At 55.2% G+C, this 11,883-nt stretch overlaps 9 protein-coding genes and 1 pseudogene across 9 annotated transcripts, besides 10 other annotated features; all 10 read left to right on the forward strand.

Moving 5' to 3' along the window:
• Tc00.1047053507943.5 (histone H4, putative) lies at positions 1-189 on the forward strand (the record flags this gene model as incomplete). Its single annotated transcript, XM_801821.1, has 1 exon — positions 1-189. A coding segment is annotated over one exon (189 nt), but the record flags the coding sequence as incomplete, so codon positions are not given.
• Positions 1-2,853: a sequence feature (areas not merged during assembly with more than two copies in the genome that could not be assigned to a particular haplotype).
• Positions 424-471: a sequence feature (CT-rich).
• Tc00.1047053507943.10 (histone H4, putative) lies at positions 525-827 on the forward strand (the record flags this gene model as incomplete). Its single annotated transcript, XM_801813.1, has 1 exon — positions 525-827. The coding sequence occupies one exon, from the start codon at positions 525-527 to the stop codon at positions 825-827; it is 303 nt and encodes a 100-aa protein (XP_806906.1).
• Positions 1,064-1,111: a sequence feature (CT-rich).
• Tc00.1047053507943.20 (histone H4, putative) lies at positions 1,165-1,467 on the forward strand (the record flags this gene model as incomplete). The annotated part of the gene is made up of 1 exon (XM_801814.1): positions 1,165-1,467. One exon carries the CDS (start codon positions 1,165-1,167, stop codon positions 1,465-1,467), a length of 303 nt encoding a protein of 100 aa, XP_806907.1.
• Positions 1,702-1,749: a sequence feature (CT-rich).
• On the forward strand, positions 1,803-2,105 carry Tc00.1047053507943.30 (histone H4, putative; the record flags this gene model as incomplete). Its single annotated transcript, XM_801815.1, has 1 exon — positions 1,803-2,105. One exon carries the CDS (start codon positions 1,803-1,805, stop codon positions 2,103-2,105), a length of 303 nt encoding a protein of 100 aa, XP_806908.1.
• Positions 2,336-2,383: a sequence feature (CT-rich).
• Positions 2,437-2,739, forward strand: Tc00.1047053507943.40 (histone H4, putative; the record flags this gene model as incomplete). Its single annotated transcript, XM_801816.1, has 1 exon — positions 2,437-2,739. The coding sequence occupies one exon, from the start codon at positions 2,437-2,439 to the stop codon at positions 2,737-2,739; it is 303 nt and encodes a 100-aa protein (XP_806909.1).
• Positions 2,854-3,064: a sequence feature (T-rich).
• Positions 2,854-4,503: a sequence feature (haploid, non-Esmeraldo-like haplotype).
• Positions 3,077-4,306, forward strand: Tc00.1047053507943.50 (hypothetical protein, conserved; the record flags this gene model as incomplete). Its single annotated transcript, XM_801817.1, has 1 exon — positions 3,077-4,306. One exon carries the CDS (start codon positions 3,077-3,079, stop codon positions 4,304-4,306), a length of 1,230 nt encoding a protein of 409 aa, XP_806910.1.
• Positions 4,504-11,883: a sequence feature (heterozygous, non-Esmeraldo-like haplotype).
• Positions 4,575-5,783, forward strand: Tc00.1047053507943.60 (hypothetical protein, conserved; the record flags this gene model as incomplete). Its single annotated transcript, XM_801818.1, has 1 exon — positions 4,575-5,783. One exon carries the CDS (start codon positions 4,575-4,577, stop codon positions 5,781-5,783), a length of 1,209 nt encoding a protein of 402 aa, XP_806911.1.
• Positions 6,027-6,069: a sequence feature (AT_rich).
• Tc00.1047053507943.70 (hypothetical protein, conserved) lies at positions 6,291-7,508 on the forward strand (the record flags this gene model as incomplete). The annotated part of the gene is made up of 1 exon (XM_801819.1): positions 6,291-7,508. The coding sequence occupies one exon, from the start codon at positions 6,291-6,293 to the stop codon at positions 7,506-7,508; it is 1,218 nt and encodes a 405-aa protein (XP_806912.1).
• On the forward strand, positions 8,012-11,260 carry Tc00.1047053507943.80 (annotated as a pseudogene).
• Positions 8,345-8,364: a microsatellite.
• Tc00.1047053507943.99 (hypothetical protein, conserved) lies at positions 11,398-11,883 on the forward strand (the record flags this gene model as incomplete). Its single annotated transcript, XM_801820.1, has 1 exon — positions 11,398-11,883. A coding segment is annotated over one exon (486 nt), but the record flags the coding sequence as incomplete, so codon positions are not given.

An 11,883-nucleotide genomic window follows, 5' to 3' on the forward strand; every position in this document is an offset into this window, starting at 1 on the left:
CGTGGCGGCGTGAAGCGCATCTCCGGCATCATCTACGACGAGGTGCGTGGCGTGATCAAGTCGTTCGTGGAGGGCGTCGTGCGCGACGCCACGGCGTACACGGAGTACTCCCGCAAGAAGACCGTCACGGCCGTGGACGTCGTGAACGCGCTGCGCAAGCGCGGCAAGATCCTGTACGGCTACGCGTGAGGACCCACATGTTAGAGGCATCAGTCGCGGCGGGTGGACTGGCGGCAACGCCATGCCCCCGCAACTATAGATAGATTAGCAACGGTGATAGGAAGGGAGCAAGACACTTGGGGCTGCTCGGCTGACGGCCACACGTAGATATATATATATATACACATGTGTGTGTGTGTGCGTGTGCAGTGAGGCACGCTCCCCTCTGTGATCACCAGTCCTCATGGGCGTCCAGCTGCACCTTCTCTCTCTTTCTCTCCTTTTTTTCCTTTCTTTTTGCCCCTCGCTCTCACACACCGCGCAGAACCAAGCAACCAAGCACACAGCTAAACAAACACAGCAAGATGGCGAAGGGCAAGAAGAGCGGCGAGGCGAAGGGGACGCAGAAACGCCAGAAGAAGATCCTGCGCGAGAACGTCCGTGGAATCACCCGCGGGTCCATCCGCCGCCTGGCGCGCCGTGGCGGCGTGAAGCGCATCTCCGGCATCATCTACGACGAGGTGCGTGGCGTGATCAAGTCGTTCGTGGAGGGCGTCGTGCGCGACGCCACGGCGTACACGGAGTACTCCCGCAAGAAGACCGTCACGGCCGTGGACGTCGTGAACGCGCTGCGCAAGCGCGGCAAGATCCTGTACGGCTACGCGTGAGGACCCACATGTTAGAGGCATCAGTCGCGGCGGGTGGACTGGCGGCAACGCCATGCCCCCGCAACTATAGATAGATTAGCAACGGTGATAGGAAGGGAGCAAGACACTTGGGGCCGCACGGCTGACGGCCACACGTAGATATATATATATATATATACACATGTGTGTGTGTGCGTGTGCAGTGAGGCACGCTCCCCTCTGTGATCACCAGTCCTCATGGGCGTCCAGCTGCACCTTCTCTCTCTTTCTCTCCTTTTTTTCCTTTCTTTTTGCCCCTCGCTCTCACACACCGCGCAGAACCAAGCAACCAAGCACACAGCTTAACAAACACAGCAAGATGGCGAAGGGCAAGAAGAGCGGCGAGGCGAAGGGGACGCAGAAGCGCCAGAAGAAGATCCTGCGCGAGAACGTCCGTGGAATCACCCGCGGGTCCATCCGCCGCCTGGCGCGCCGTGGCGGCGTGAAGCGCATCTCCGGCATCATCTACGACGAGGTGCGTGGCGTGATCAAGTCGTTCGTGGAGGGCGTCGTGCGCGACGCCACGGCGTACACGGAGTACTCCCGCAAGAAGACCGTCACGGCCGTGGACGTCGTGAACGCGCTGCGCAAGCGCGGCAAGATCCTGTACGGCTACGCGTGAGGACCCACATGTTAGAGGCATCAGTCGCGGCGGGTGGACTGGCGGCAACGCCATGCCCCCGCAACTATAGATAGATTAGCAACGGTGATAGGAAGGGAGCAAGACACTTGGGGCTGCTCGGCTGACGGCCACACGTAGATATATATATATATATACACATGTGTGTGTGTGCGTGTGCAGTGAGGCACGCTCCCCTCTGTGATCACCAGTCCTCATGGGCGTCCAGCTGCACCTTCTCTCTCTTTCTCTCCTTTTTTTCCTTTCTTTTTGCCCCTCGCTCTCACACACCGCGCAGAACCAAGCAACCAAGCACACAGCTAAACAAACACAGCAAGATGGCGAAGGGCAAGAAGAGCGGCGAGGCGAAGGGGACGCAGAAGCGCCAGAAGAAGATCCTGCGCGAGAACGTCCGTGGAATCACCCGCGGGTCCATCCGCCGCCTGGCGCGCCGTGGCGGCGTGAAGCGCATCTCCGGCATCATCTACGACGAGGTGCGTGGTGTGATCAAGTCGTTCGTGGAGGGCGTCGTGCGCGACGCCACGGCGTACACGGAGTACTCCCGCAAGAAGACCGTCACGGCCGTGGACGTCGTGAACGCGCTGCGCAAGCGCGGCAAGATCCTGTACGGCTACGCGTGAGGACCCACATGTTAGAGGCATCAGTCGCGGCGGGTGGACTGGCGGCAACGCCATGCCCCCGCAACTATAGATAGATTAGCAACGGTGATAGGAAGGGAGCAAGACACTTGGGGCCGCTCGGCTGACGGCCACACGTAGATATATATATATACACATGTGTGTGTGTGCGTGTGCAGTGAGGCACGCTCCCCTCTGTGATCACCAGTCCTCATGGGCGTCCAGCTGCACCTTCTCTCTCTTTCTCTCCTTTTTTTCCTTTCTTTTTGCCCCTCGCTCTCACACACCGCGCAGAACCAAGCAACCAAGCACACAGCTAAACAAACACAGCAAGATGGCGAAGGGCAAGAAGAGCGGCGAGGCGAAGGGGACGCAGAAGCGCCAGAAGAAGATCCTGCGCGAGAACGTCCGTGGAATCACCCGCGGGTCCATCCGCCGCCTGGCGCGCCGTGGCGGCGTGAAGCGCATCTCCGGCATCATCTACGACGAGGTGCGTGGCGTGATCAAGTCGTTCGTGGAGGGCGTCGTGCGCGACGCCACGGCGTACACGGAGTACTCCCGCAAGAAGACCGTCACGGCCGTGGACGTCGTGAACGCGCTGCGCAAGCGCGGCAAGATCCTGTACGGCTACGCGTGAGGACCCACATGTTAGAGGCATCAGTCGCGGCGGGTGGACTGGCGGCAACGCCATGCCCCCGCAACTATAGATAGATTAGCAACGGTGATAGGAAGGGAGCAAGACACTTGGGGCTGCTTTTGAGTTGGTTGTTCTTTATCCTTATTATTTTCGTTTTTTTTTTTCCTGGTGTTTGTTGCAGTTTTTTGTTGTTGTTGTTTATTTGTGTTTTCTTTGATTGAGGTTTTTTTCTTTTGGGTGTTCTTTTTTTCTGGTCGAGTTTTTTTTTTCGGTTTTTCCGTTTTTTTGTTTTTTTGTTGTTGTTGTTTTTGTTCTTTTTTTTATTGTCCTTCCCCGTATGGGTTACATGCGTATACTCAGGAGGATGCGTAGTGCGTTGGTCTGGCAAAGGGGCAGCAGCAAATGTGTGGGCGATGTTTTGGACGCCATCATTGACAAGGCCGGTATATGCAGCCGCGGCGACAAGGACGAGAGAACTGCGAAGCGGGACGGGGAGGGAGTGACGCGGTGGAAGCACCGCAACCGCCCACCCGAAGGGATAATTGCCGCGGTGATGCGGGGGTCCAACCCTTTTTTTGTCTCGCTGCGCCCCTTGACGAACGCGACATCAAAGAAAAAGGAGACCGCGGAGGGCCCGCGTGTGAACGAGGCGGTGACGCGGGGCAGGGAGGCCGTGCCGAAGAGGGAAAAGAGGCGTGGACCCAAACGCACGGCGGCTGGTTGTGGCAACAAGCAGAGAATTAATGTGCCTGTGACGGCCACAGCAGTACAGTCGTGTGTGTTGTCCGCTGCCGGTGCTTCAGTCGCTTCCACAACACCGCCGCCACCGTGTCGCGCCCGTCGCCTCACTGCACGAAAACTTCGTTGGCTGAGCAATGGCGTCACGAAGGCCACCGCGCTGTTCAAACTTTTTAAAACGCTCTCTCTTTACGGGCAGTCGCGCCTCGTTAAGAACCGCCGCCGACATTGTTGTCGTTCTGCGGAGAAGGGGAATGGTGTTGATGGAGGAGAAGCACGCCTCCACGCAGCCTTCTGGTCTGCTTTGGCCTCGGTCCTACAGCAGCGTCGTCTCCACAAGAAGCAATGGCATGCGCTCTGGGAGGCTCAGTCTGATGGCCAGTGTGATGTTCAGCTCCTGCGGGCCTTCCCTCTCTTTGGGCTTTTGGTGGTTGTGGAGCGAATGCGATGGAGACAAGACAACGAGGATCCCTGCACTGTCATCGCTGAAGTTGTCGGCTCTGCGTTGGGCGTTGTGATGCACGAGTCGAGGGCATTTATAGGTGTGGCTTTGTTACGGGAAGAGAAGAAATTACGGGTGCTCTCCAATCATCCGTTGATTGGCGAGGGGATGAGAAGGAAATCTACGGATAACGCATTGATGGGAGACGAGGAGCTCCCAACGGGTCGGATTCTGCGTGTTTCGAAGATGTTTCCTGGAGGCACAGGCACTGCAGCCGAGCTGCGCTGCCCTCGTGAAACCACGCGTTGCGTCGTGGCGAGGGTGGCACCAGAGGAATTGTATGATAACTTTACTGCGTTCAGCCCGCTCGTTGGCCGCTATTTGTGAAATACTCCGCGAAGGATAAAAACTTCTTTCCATGCTACATTTGTTTCCATCTCTCTCTCTCTCTCACCCTCCCTTTCTTTGCATGTGCATATAGTTATTCATTTATGAGTGCGCGTACATCCCCCTTTGTACCTTTTTTTTTTCTTCCACATGTTTTTTCTATTTTCTGCGCAGGAAGATCGGGGGGTAGTCGCTGTTTGCTTCTCTCCGGATCCTTGCGGGCTTTTTGTGTTCTTCTCTGAGTAACTGACTGGAGGTTTACATTTCAATGAGCAGTGATCCTTTTTCCATCACGCTGAAGACAGCAGTGAACACTAGGGCGCCGCTGAGCGACCGGGTGTCATGGCGGCGGCAAGTAAAGGAGGTTGTTTCTGCCAAATCTGCGCTGCACCGCGGCATTCATACAACATATGACGCCGCATACAACTTCGTCCCCGCGCGCACGGATCCTTCCGACGGGAACCGCTTCCTCTCCCTCCTCCGCTCCCGAGTAGGAGCAGCGGGAAGTGGCAAAAGTGCTCGTCTTGAAATTGTTACCGCGCCCGTGGCAGAGGAACACCTACAGTGCGAGCGGAAGCAGCCAGCGGTACCACGGCATTCTTTGCCGTCGCAGCCAGAGGAGGAATTGCAGGTGTCGAGTAATTTGCGGTTCTTCGAGCCCGTCCTCACCAGACACATGCCGAGTGAATGGGAAACGGAGCAGCAGGCGAGTAGTCGCAATGTATTACCGGTCGCGTCGCATGGCTTCTACAGCACCGCCCGTAAGATTGAGCATGAGGACGACGACAGACGCAGCGGCCTCGTCGGAAACACACAGCGGACAGTAGACATCATGCGGAAAAGGGCAAGCAACCCCCTTCTCTGCCCGGCCGCCAACAAGTACCACAGTTTTCGACCTGTCCGTCCGCCATGCGTCACCGACGAGAGCGGTCGTCCCGCAAGCTACTGTCTTGACATTGTCGACTGTACACAACTTGCCCCGACGACGGAGGAACAGTTGGGCTTTGACATGGGTCCCATTGCCCGCTTGCCGAATACGGCAACCCTGTCGCAGGCGCTCGACGTGCAGCAGCGCGTCATCACACATATGGGAACGTCGCATCCGCTCTTTGTTGGCACGGCGAAGGTGATGGAAACGGCGGTACCCAACTATACGGGCCATGCCCCCTGTCACCCACGCAACATTGCGGCAATACGCGGCAACGACACCGACCCGCTGCGCCTTTGGAGCAAGTCCTTCATGACGCTCGCCGAACATGGTGGTGGTGTAGACGCAGGAAATAACTGCAAAAACCCACTGGTGCGGAAACGTGGCGGGATACGTGCGCCGCAATCAAAAGAACTTCCACCCAAGAGTGAAAAGGGCATCCGCAGTACGGTTGAGGGCTCCATGTTGCAAGCAACTCTAAAGGACACGTTGCCTGCCGAACATGCCATAAACCAACGTGAAGACAAGGCGCTCAACTCTCTTGCGTAGGGAATGATACAAAGAGGAAGAAAAGGAACGAAATATCAAAAGAGGAGGAGTAGAAATAAAACAAGCAGAGAGAGAGCGTGAGAGAAAAAAAGAAAAAAAAGGTGAAATGATGTGTTGTTTTCTTCCCTTTTTTTTCTCCCCTCCCTCTTGCTTTATCTGCGCCTCATGATGTACACTGTGGTCTTTTTTATATTCTCATACTTATGTGTTGCATTTCTGCGTGTATCTGTGTTTGTATGCAAGTAAATATAAAAGTATTGAATTATTGATTTATATTTATATATAACTGTTTCTTCTTTCTCTCCCTCTCTCCCTGCCCTGTGTGTTTCCGGGCCCCTCCAATTACAGTTACGTGGGGAATCTTTTATTACAAATTGGGGTACCCATCGGAGTCATGAAAGACATGGTTCAGGACGATGACGATGTGAAATGAAAGCCGGAGTGGAGGGAAGAAAGGATGGATTTTTGTTGTTGTTGTTGTTGGTGTGTGTGTGTGTTACTCTGTGAATGGCTTTATTGGCAACAGATATACCCATGCGGTCCGGTAATGTGTATATATACGAAGGGATGTCACGGTATTTATGTGAATTATTCTTCTCTTTTTTCTCACGGTGCTTTTGTATTTCTTGTTGCATGGTGTCTTGTAGTGAAGAGGGAATTGGTGTGCGAGTGGTGCGGGGAGATTTGTTGCAGCTGCTTCTGGAGAATTGCGCCTGGGCCACGGCAAGGATGAACGATGTGGCGTTATTCAAGATTGGGGTGGCGCTGTCCCTGACGTCAGTTACGGTCTTGGGGATGTGCACGCCTTTTTTGTGCGTGCAGAATGCCAAAGGCAACACGCCACCCCGCCCCCGCACACAACTCATGACAAGTTCGCGGCCACTGTCACTGGCGAATTGCTTCTCGGCCGGTACGCTGCTTGCAATTTCGCTGGTGCATTTTATGCCATGCGCTCTCGCGACGGCTGGAAACGGTGTTTCCCCGACAGCACTCTGTGCCGCATTGATGATTGGTGTCCTTTTTCCCGCCTTGATTGAACGCAACATCACTGAAAGTGTGGCACAGAGTGGGTACGGTCATAGTCATGGCTTGTTTCTTGCACACGAGAGTTATCAGCGCCTAACACTGATGCCACTTATTATGCTGCCCATGTGCTTTCACGCGGCAGTGGAAGGAGTTCTGTTGGGTCTTGAGGCCTCCGTCGCTGCCCTCATGGGTTCTGCCGTGCCGCTTTTTGTTCACCGTTTCTTTGACGGTGTCGTTGTCGGTGTCTGCATTGCGAAGGAAGTCCGCGCCGAGATGGAGGCGGTTGATGAAGTGACGCCACTCAACGCCGCGGAAAAGAATACCACGGCCGGTGATTTTGCTGCAACGTTTAGGCGTCGCGCTTGCCGGTTCCCCATCATTCTGTGGCTCTGCATCATGCCGACCGCTCTTCTGTTCTGTGTAGTGCTCACAGGCGACTTCCATGTCCATGGCGTGAGCGAGGCACTCCATCGCGGCGGTCTGACTCGGCCCTCAGATGGCGCGGAAAGTCACCTGAGAGGCAGCTGGCACAAGGAGAGTAAATGGCTGGCGCTCACACAGGCTGTGGGCAGTGGCTTTTTTTTATACGCAGGCCTCACGACACTTACGCTGGAGGAGCTGAAAGGGACACGGGCAAGCTTAGCCCTGTTCGCAGGGGTCTTATTCACCTCTCTTCTCGGTGCCATGGAAACCCATTAAAAGTCAATTTTTAGTGAGACAAAGCGGAGAGGTGCAAAAAGCAAATCACAGTCGTAATGAAGTGAGGCATAGGTGCGCATACCGTTATTGTTTCATGGACAAAATGAGGGGAGGAAAGCCGAGCTGCAATTCTCTTTTCTGACGTGCTACCAATGGTTCCATTCAAGGGCATCAACAATATTTCTGCCAAGAAGTAGGATTTACATGTTTTTTTTTTTTTTGTTCTGGTGGAGGTTGTGGTTGTTGTGATGCGACTTTTGCTTCAATAAACTTGCATCTTGTTCATCTTACGTTTGTGCGTCAGTTTGTGATCTGCCTTTTGTCCTTTTACTGCCTGTGGGAATGGAGCGAGGAGGAGTTTTAAAAAAATGTATTTATTGTTCTTGTTGATGTTTGTCTTTGCAATGTTTCGCCCCATCCTTTTTTTTTCTGTCATGTAACGATGAGTGTCCGTGAAGGTAAGACGTCTCGTGGCCAAGTGAGGCATCACACATTCTTCTTTTATGGCGCAACGCCCAGTGGGTCGCGTGCTGGATGCGTTCCAGACATGCAGCGCCTCGAGGGTCCCGCGTCGGCCTCTTTCTTCGGGTGCAACCGCTGAAGAGAGAGCAGCCGGAATTATGTTTGGCTACGTGGAAACGATACAACTTCCGGAGAAAATTGACTGGAGAACATTTTTTCAGTTTTGCCCAAGCGTTACGAGGGGTTTACCGCCCGCTTGTGCCTTATTTTTGGCGCTGATGACATCACCGACCCGGATGCTGCGACGGCTATGGGGGCTTACGCGAGGGACAGCAAAGACACTGGCGGTTTTCTCTTGGATGGATTCCTCTTCCGCTGCTGCTGCTGCTGCTGCGACATTTTGTTTTGTGAAGAACATCAATAGCTGCTGCTGCCGTGGTAATAATAAGAATCGTAATAACGATAGTGATGTCGCTGTTTTTCCGCAATGGCACCGTTTCTTCTCCCGCCACCGACAGCCGCTGAGTACTGTTGGATTTGATTCTGTTGCCATGTGTGTGTCACGGCGGTACCTTGCGGGTGATGGGCCAGCACAGAAGGAACCAAAACAAGATGGGTGCTTTGCGCAGGATGACATGGTTTTTTCCAAGACTGGTATGGACGATGAATGGGCCGCGCTGCAGCTTCCCAGGGCACGCTGGTACGCCCGTCAGGTTCAGCGTTCGCTTGTGGACTTCGAGTGCGTGCGGCGCCTGTGCCAAGACACACACATGCGAACCGAACACCGGCGAGTGGCAATGGCGCTCGGCTGCATTTACGCATTAAATAGTAGCAGTAGTAGTGGTGGTGATGGTGGCGGCGTCAGTGTGACGGATGTGCTGCTCTGCCTACCCATCACCGACCGTGCAGCCACTGTGGCGGCTCTTCTTCGTTTTTTTTCGCATTATGCCGTCTCCTCCGACCGACTCCATGAGGCGTTGGCAACCGTCTTGAAAGATCGCCATGCCACAAAGAAGGAGGCGTGGGTTCTGCTGCAGGCGATGATGGCGGTGTCTGATGTGAGTTCAATTGTCCAATTGTGGGGAATCACGGAGGTGGTGCGTCATGTGGTTCTCGGCGAGGGTGGCAGCAGCGTGGTGCATCGTGAGAGGACTATGACGGCACTGCGGTTTGGCGAATGCGTTTTGACGGCGGAGACACTAGCAGCGCTGTGCGAGGAGTCTGGTCTATGGTATGAGTCCGCCGCATACCATTCCTTCGCCTCAGGGGTCCTGCTGGAGGTCACAGAAGAGGGAAAGAAGAGTAACAGATGCGGATTTGGTGAAGAAATGGTGGTGCTTCTGCGGGCGGTGCGAAATGGCGAGTATACTGCACCATCGTCGTCGTCATCATCACCTCCAATCGGCACTATCGAGGCGCTTCGGAAAGAGATGTCGCCGGTGGTAGCAACGTACACCATTCACCGTGTTGCCGCTGAACTCACACGAAATGAATGGGAAAATGGGTATGACGCATCGAATAGGGAAGGCAGCGGAAATAGGGGCAGTAGGAGTGGTAGCATGTGACGGCTCTGCAATATATGCGGAATGCGGCACCGTTATCAGACGATGCGGTGTGTGCTCAGGCGTTTCAGCTTCACTTTGATATGCGTCTCGGTTCTCTCTCAACTTTCTTGGCTCTCCCTGCATCATGTCGTCATGACTGGTATCGCACTGTGCGGCTTATGCAGCACAACCATCGTGCTGGCGTGGCACATTCATTGGATGCTCCTTGGGAGCTGATGGAGTTGGCTCCCATCGGTCGCTACTACGTCATGTTGCGGCTCCAAGCCTCTCAATATCGTTTCCGTGGCGCCAAATCACAACTGCACACTTCTCCTGGAGGCGAAAGCAACAGCAGAAGCACTGGGTGCGCCCGAAGGCTTTGAAGCCTTGTCAGCAGGCCCATGGCGACACCTTGCAGAGGCGGCAGCTCGGCACCAGCCCCATGTGGGACAGGCTCTCTGGTCATTGCCTGTGAGCTACATTCCCCGTGTGGCCGCCGCCATGCCACACTTGCCGTCCTCCGTCTTGTCATGTTGGATTCGGTTGCTTCTCCGTCACAGGCGGTATGACTCTGTCGATGTGGTTCTGCAGATGGCTGCTGAACGTGGCGTTGTGCCGGAGATGGTGGCGCTTGTTGAGGTACTTGAAAGTGTTTATGACCTCGATAGGGATGCTGCACAGCTGCAGCGGGTGGTAAGAAGTGTGCGGAGCTTTTTTCCCGATTGCGCCCCGGCTGTGTTCCGTGCCTTTGTGGAACGCACTGCGGCGCAAATGCATGATAAACCTTCGCATTCGTGGAGCACCGGGCTGAAACTGCTTTCCACAGTAAGTGTTTTGGGTCTCCTGCATTATCCGCGCAGTTGTTTGGAGTCCATTGCGGCCTGCGCCCCCACGCCCGTTGTCTATGCAATGCTGCAGATCTTGAGTGAGGAGGATGATGCTGCTGCTGTGGAAGGTGATGGTGGCGCAGCAGTGCCGTGTTCTTCGCCGGCTCCTCTGGAGCTTGGTGCATTGCGTCGCCTTCTCCGCTCCGCGCAGATGGCTGGCCTCCGTCCGAAGGTTGACGTTGTCGCGGTGTCTTGCGCGACAAAAAAAACGGCATGGTGGTCGTCAGACACGGCTGTTGCGGGAGTGCCAATGGCAACAGCACTCTACAGGATGCAGGCGGTAGGATTGTGGCGCCACGCCCTGCAGGAGGTGTCTTGGATGAAAATGAGTTGCGTGGACGGTGCCGCCCGTTGCGATGGGGTGGCAGTCCACCACGCCGTGCGACTGGCTTCATTTGGAAGTGATAGCGTGGCCACCCTTCGTCGTGGTGTTCTGGCGGCCGAAGAAATGGGACGAAAAAAAGTTGGTTTGGTGGAGTCGGGTCGGGCGTGTCGTCTCACGCGGGTGGATGACGCCATATTGATATCGACAATTGCGTGCGTTGCGGGTGCACTTGTGGCGCGTGGCCGTTGGGAGTCGGCGCTGCGCATCATTCCGCTGGGGATAACGGACCTTCCGTCTCTCCTCAGAATTGCACGGCTGAAGGCGCTTCAATGTAGCAGTGCTTTTGATGTGCATGCAGCAATGCTGCTGGAGCTGGAGCAAAGGCCGCGAAAGAATAAATGGAGGAAATATCAGCAAGCCTCCTGCCGCCCCGCCTTCCGTCGTCGTCGTTGCGGGATGCCGGCGGGTGTGCGTCGAATTGTGAAGAAGTTGCAGATGAGCGAAATGTTCCGCTGGTGGGATAAACGGAGCTGAGGAGCCCTCTCGTTTGGTTTGCTTCTGTTCCCCGACTGTTGTCGCCTCGCCCTCCTCTTTTTCTTTCGTTCTCCTTTTTTTTTTTTTGCTGCAATTGTTGTTCTCTGCGGCCGTGAGCCCTCCCGGGAATGTAATGAATGATTTATTTTTTTGTGTGCTCTCTTTTCTTCCCTTTTTTGTTGGGGGGGCGGCTGCGCCCATTGGCACGCAGAGGGTGTTTCTGTAGGAGGAGGATGAGGCGGACCGCCGCCGCGTGTGGTGGGTTCACCATGAAATACAAGAAGGGCACCGGCCTGTGGGACGAGGACCACGTGAATGACTACAAGACCAACCGGTACCTCTCTGCCCGCGCGACGATGCGATGGTACTACGAGATGGAGCGGCTTCAGACCCGCAACAGCCTCAACGCCCGACGCGGCACGCAGAGCCACAACAACAACATGGGCCTGCACCACAGTGGGCGTGGCGCCTTTGAGCGAGAGGTGGAGCGGCACGGCCTGCAGGTGGAGAAGTACGCGCTGACCACGACGACAGGGGCGACGCGTGTGGCGGAATTGACTCTGCTGCGACGGCTGGAACTTGAGAAAAAGGCCGAGGAGGCGATGGCGAAACAACGTGTGGCA

This window comes from Trypanosoma cruzi, genomic scaffold, assembly GCF_000209065.1.
Source record: "Trypanosoma cruzi strain CL Brener 1047053516567 genomic scaffold, whole genome shotgun sequence".
Taxonomy (NCBI): Eukaryota; Euglenozoa; class Kinetoplastea; order Trypanosomatida; family Trypanosomatidae; genus Trypanosoma; species Trypanosoma cruzi.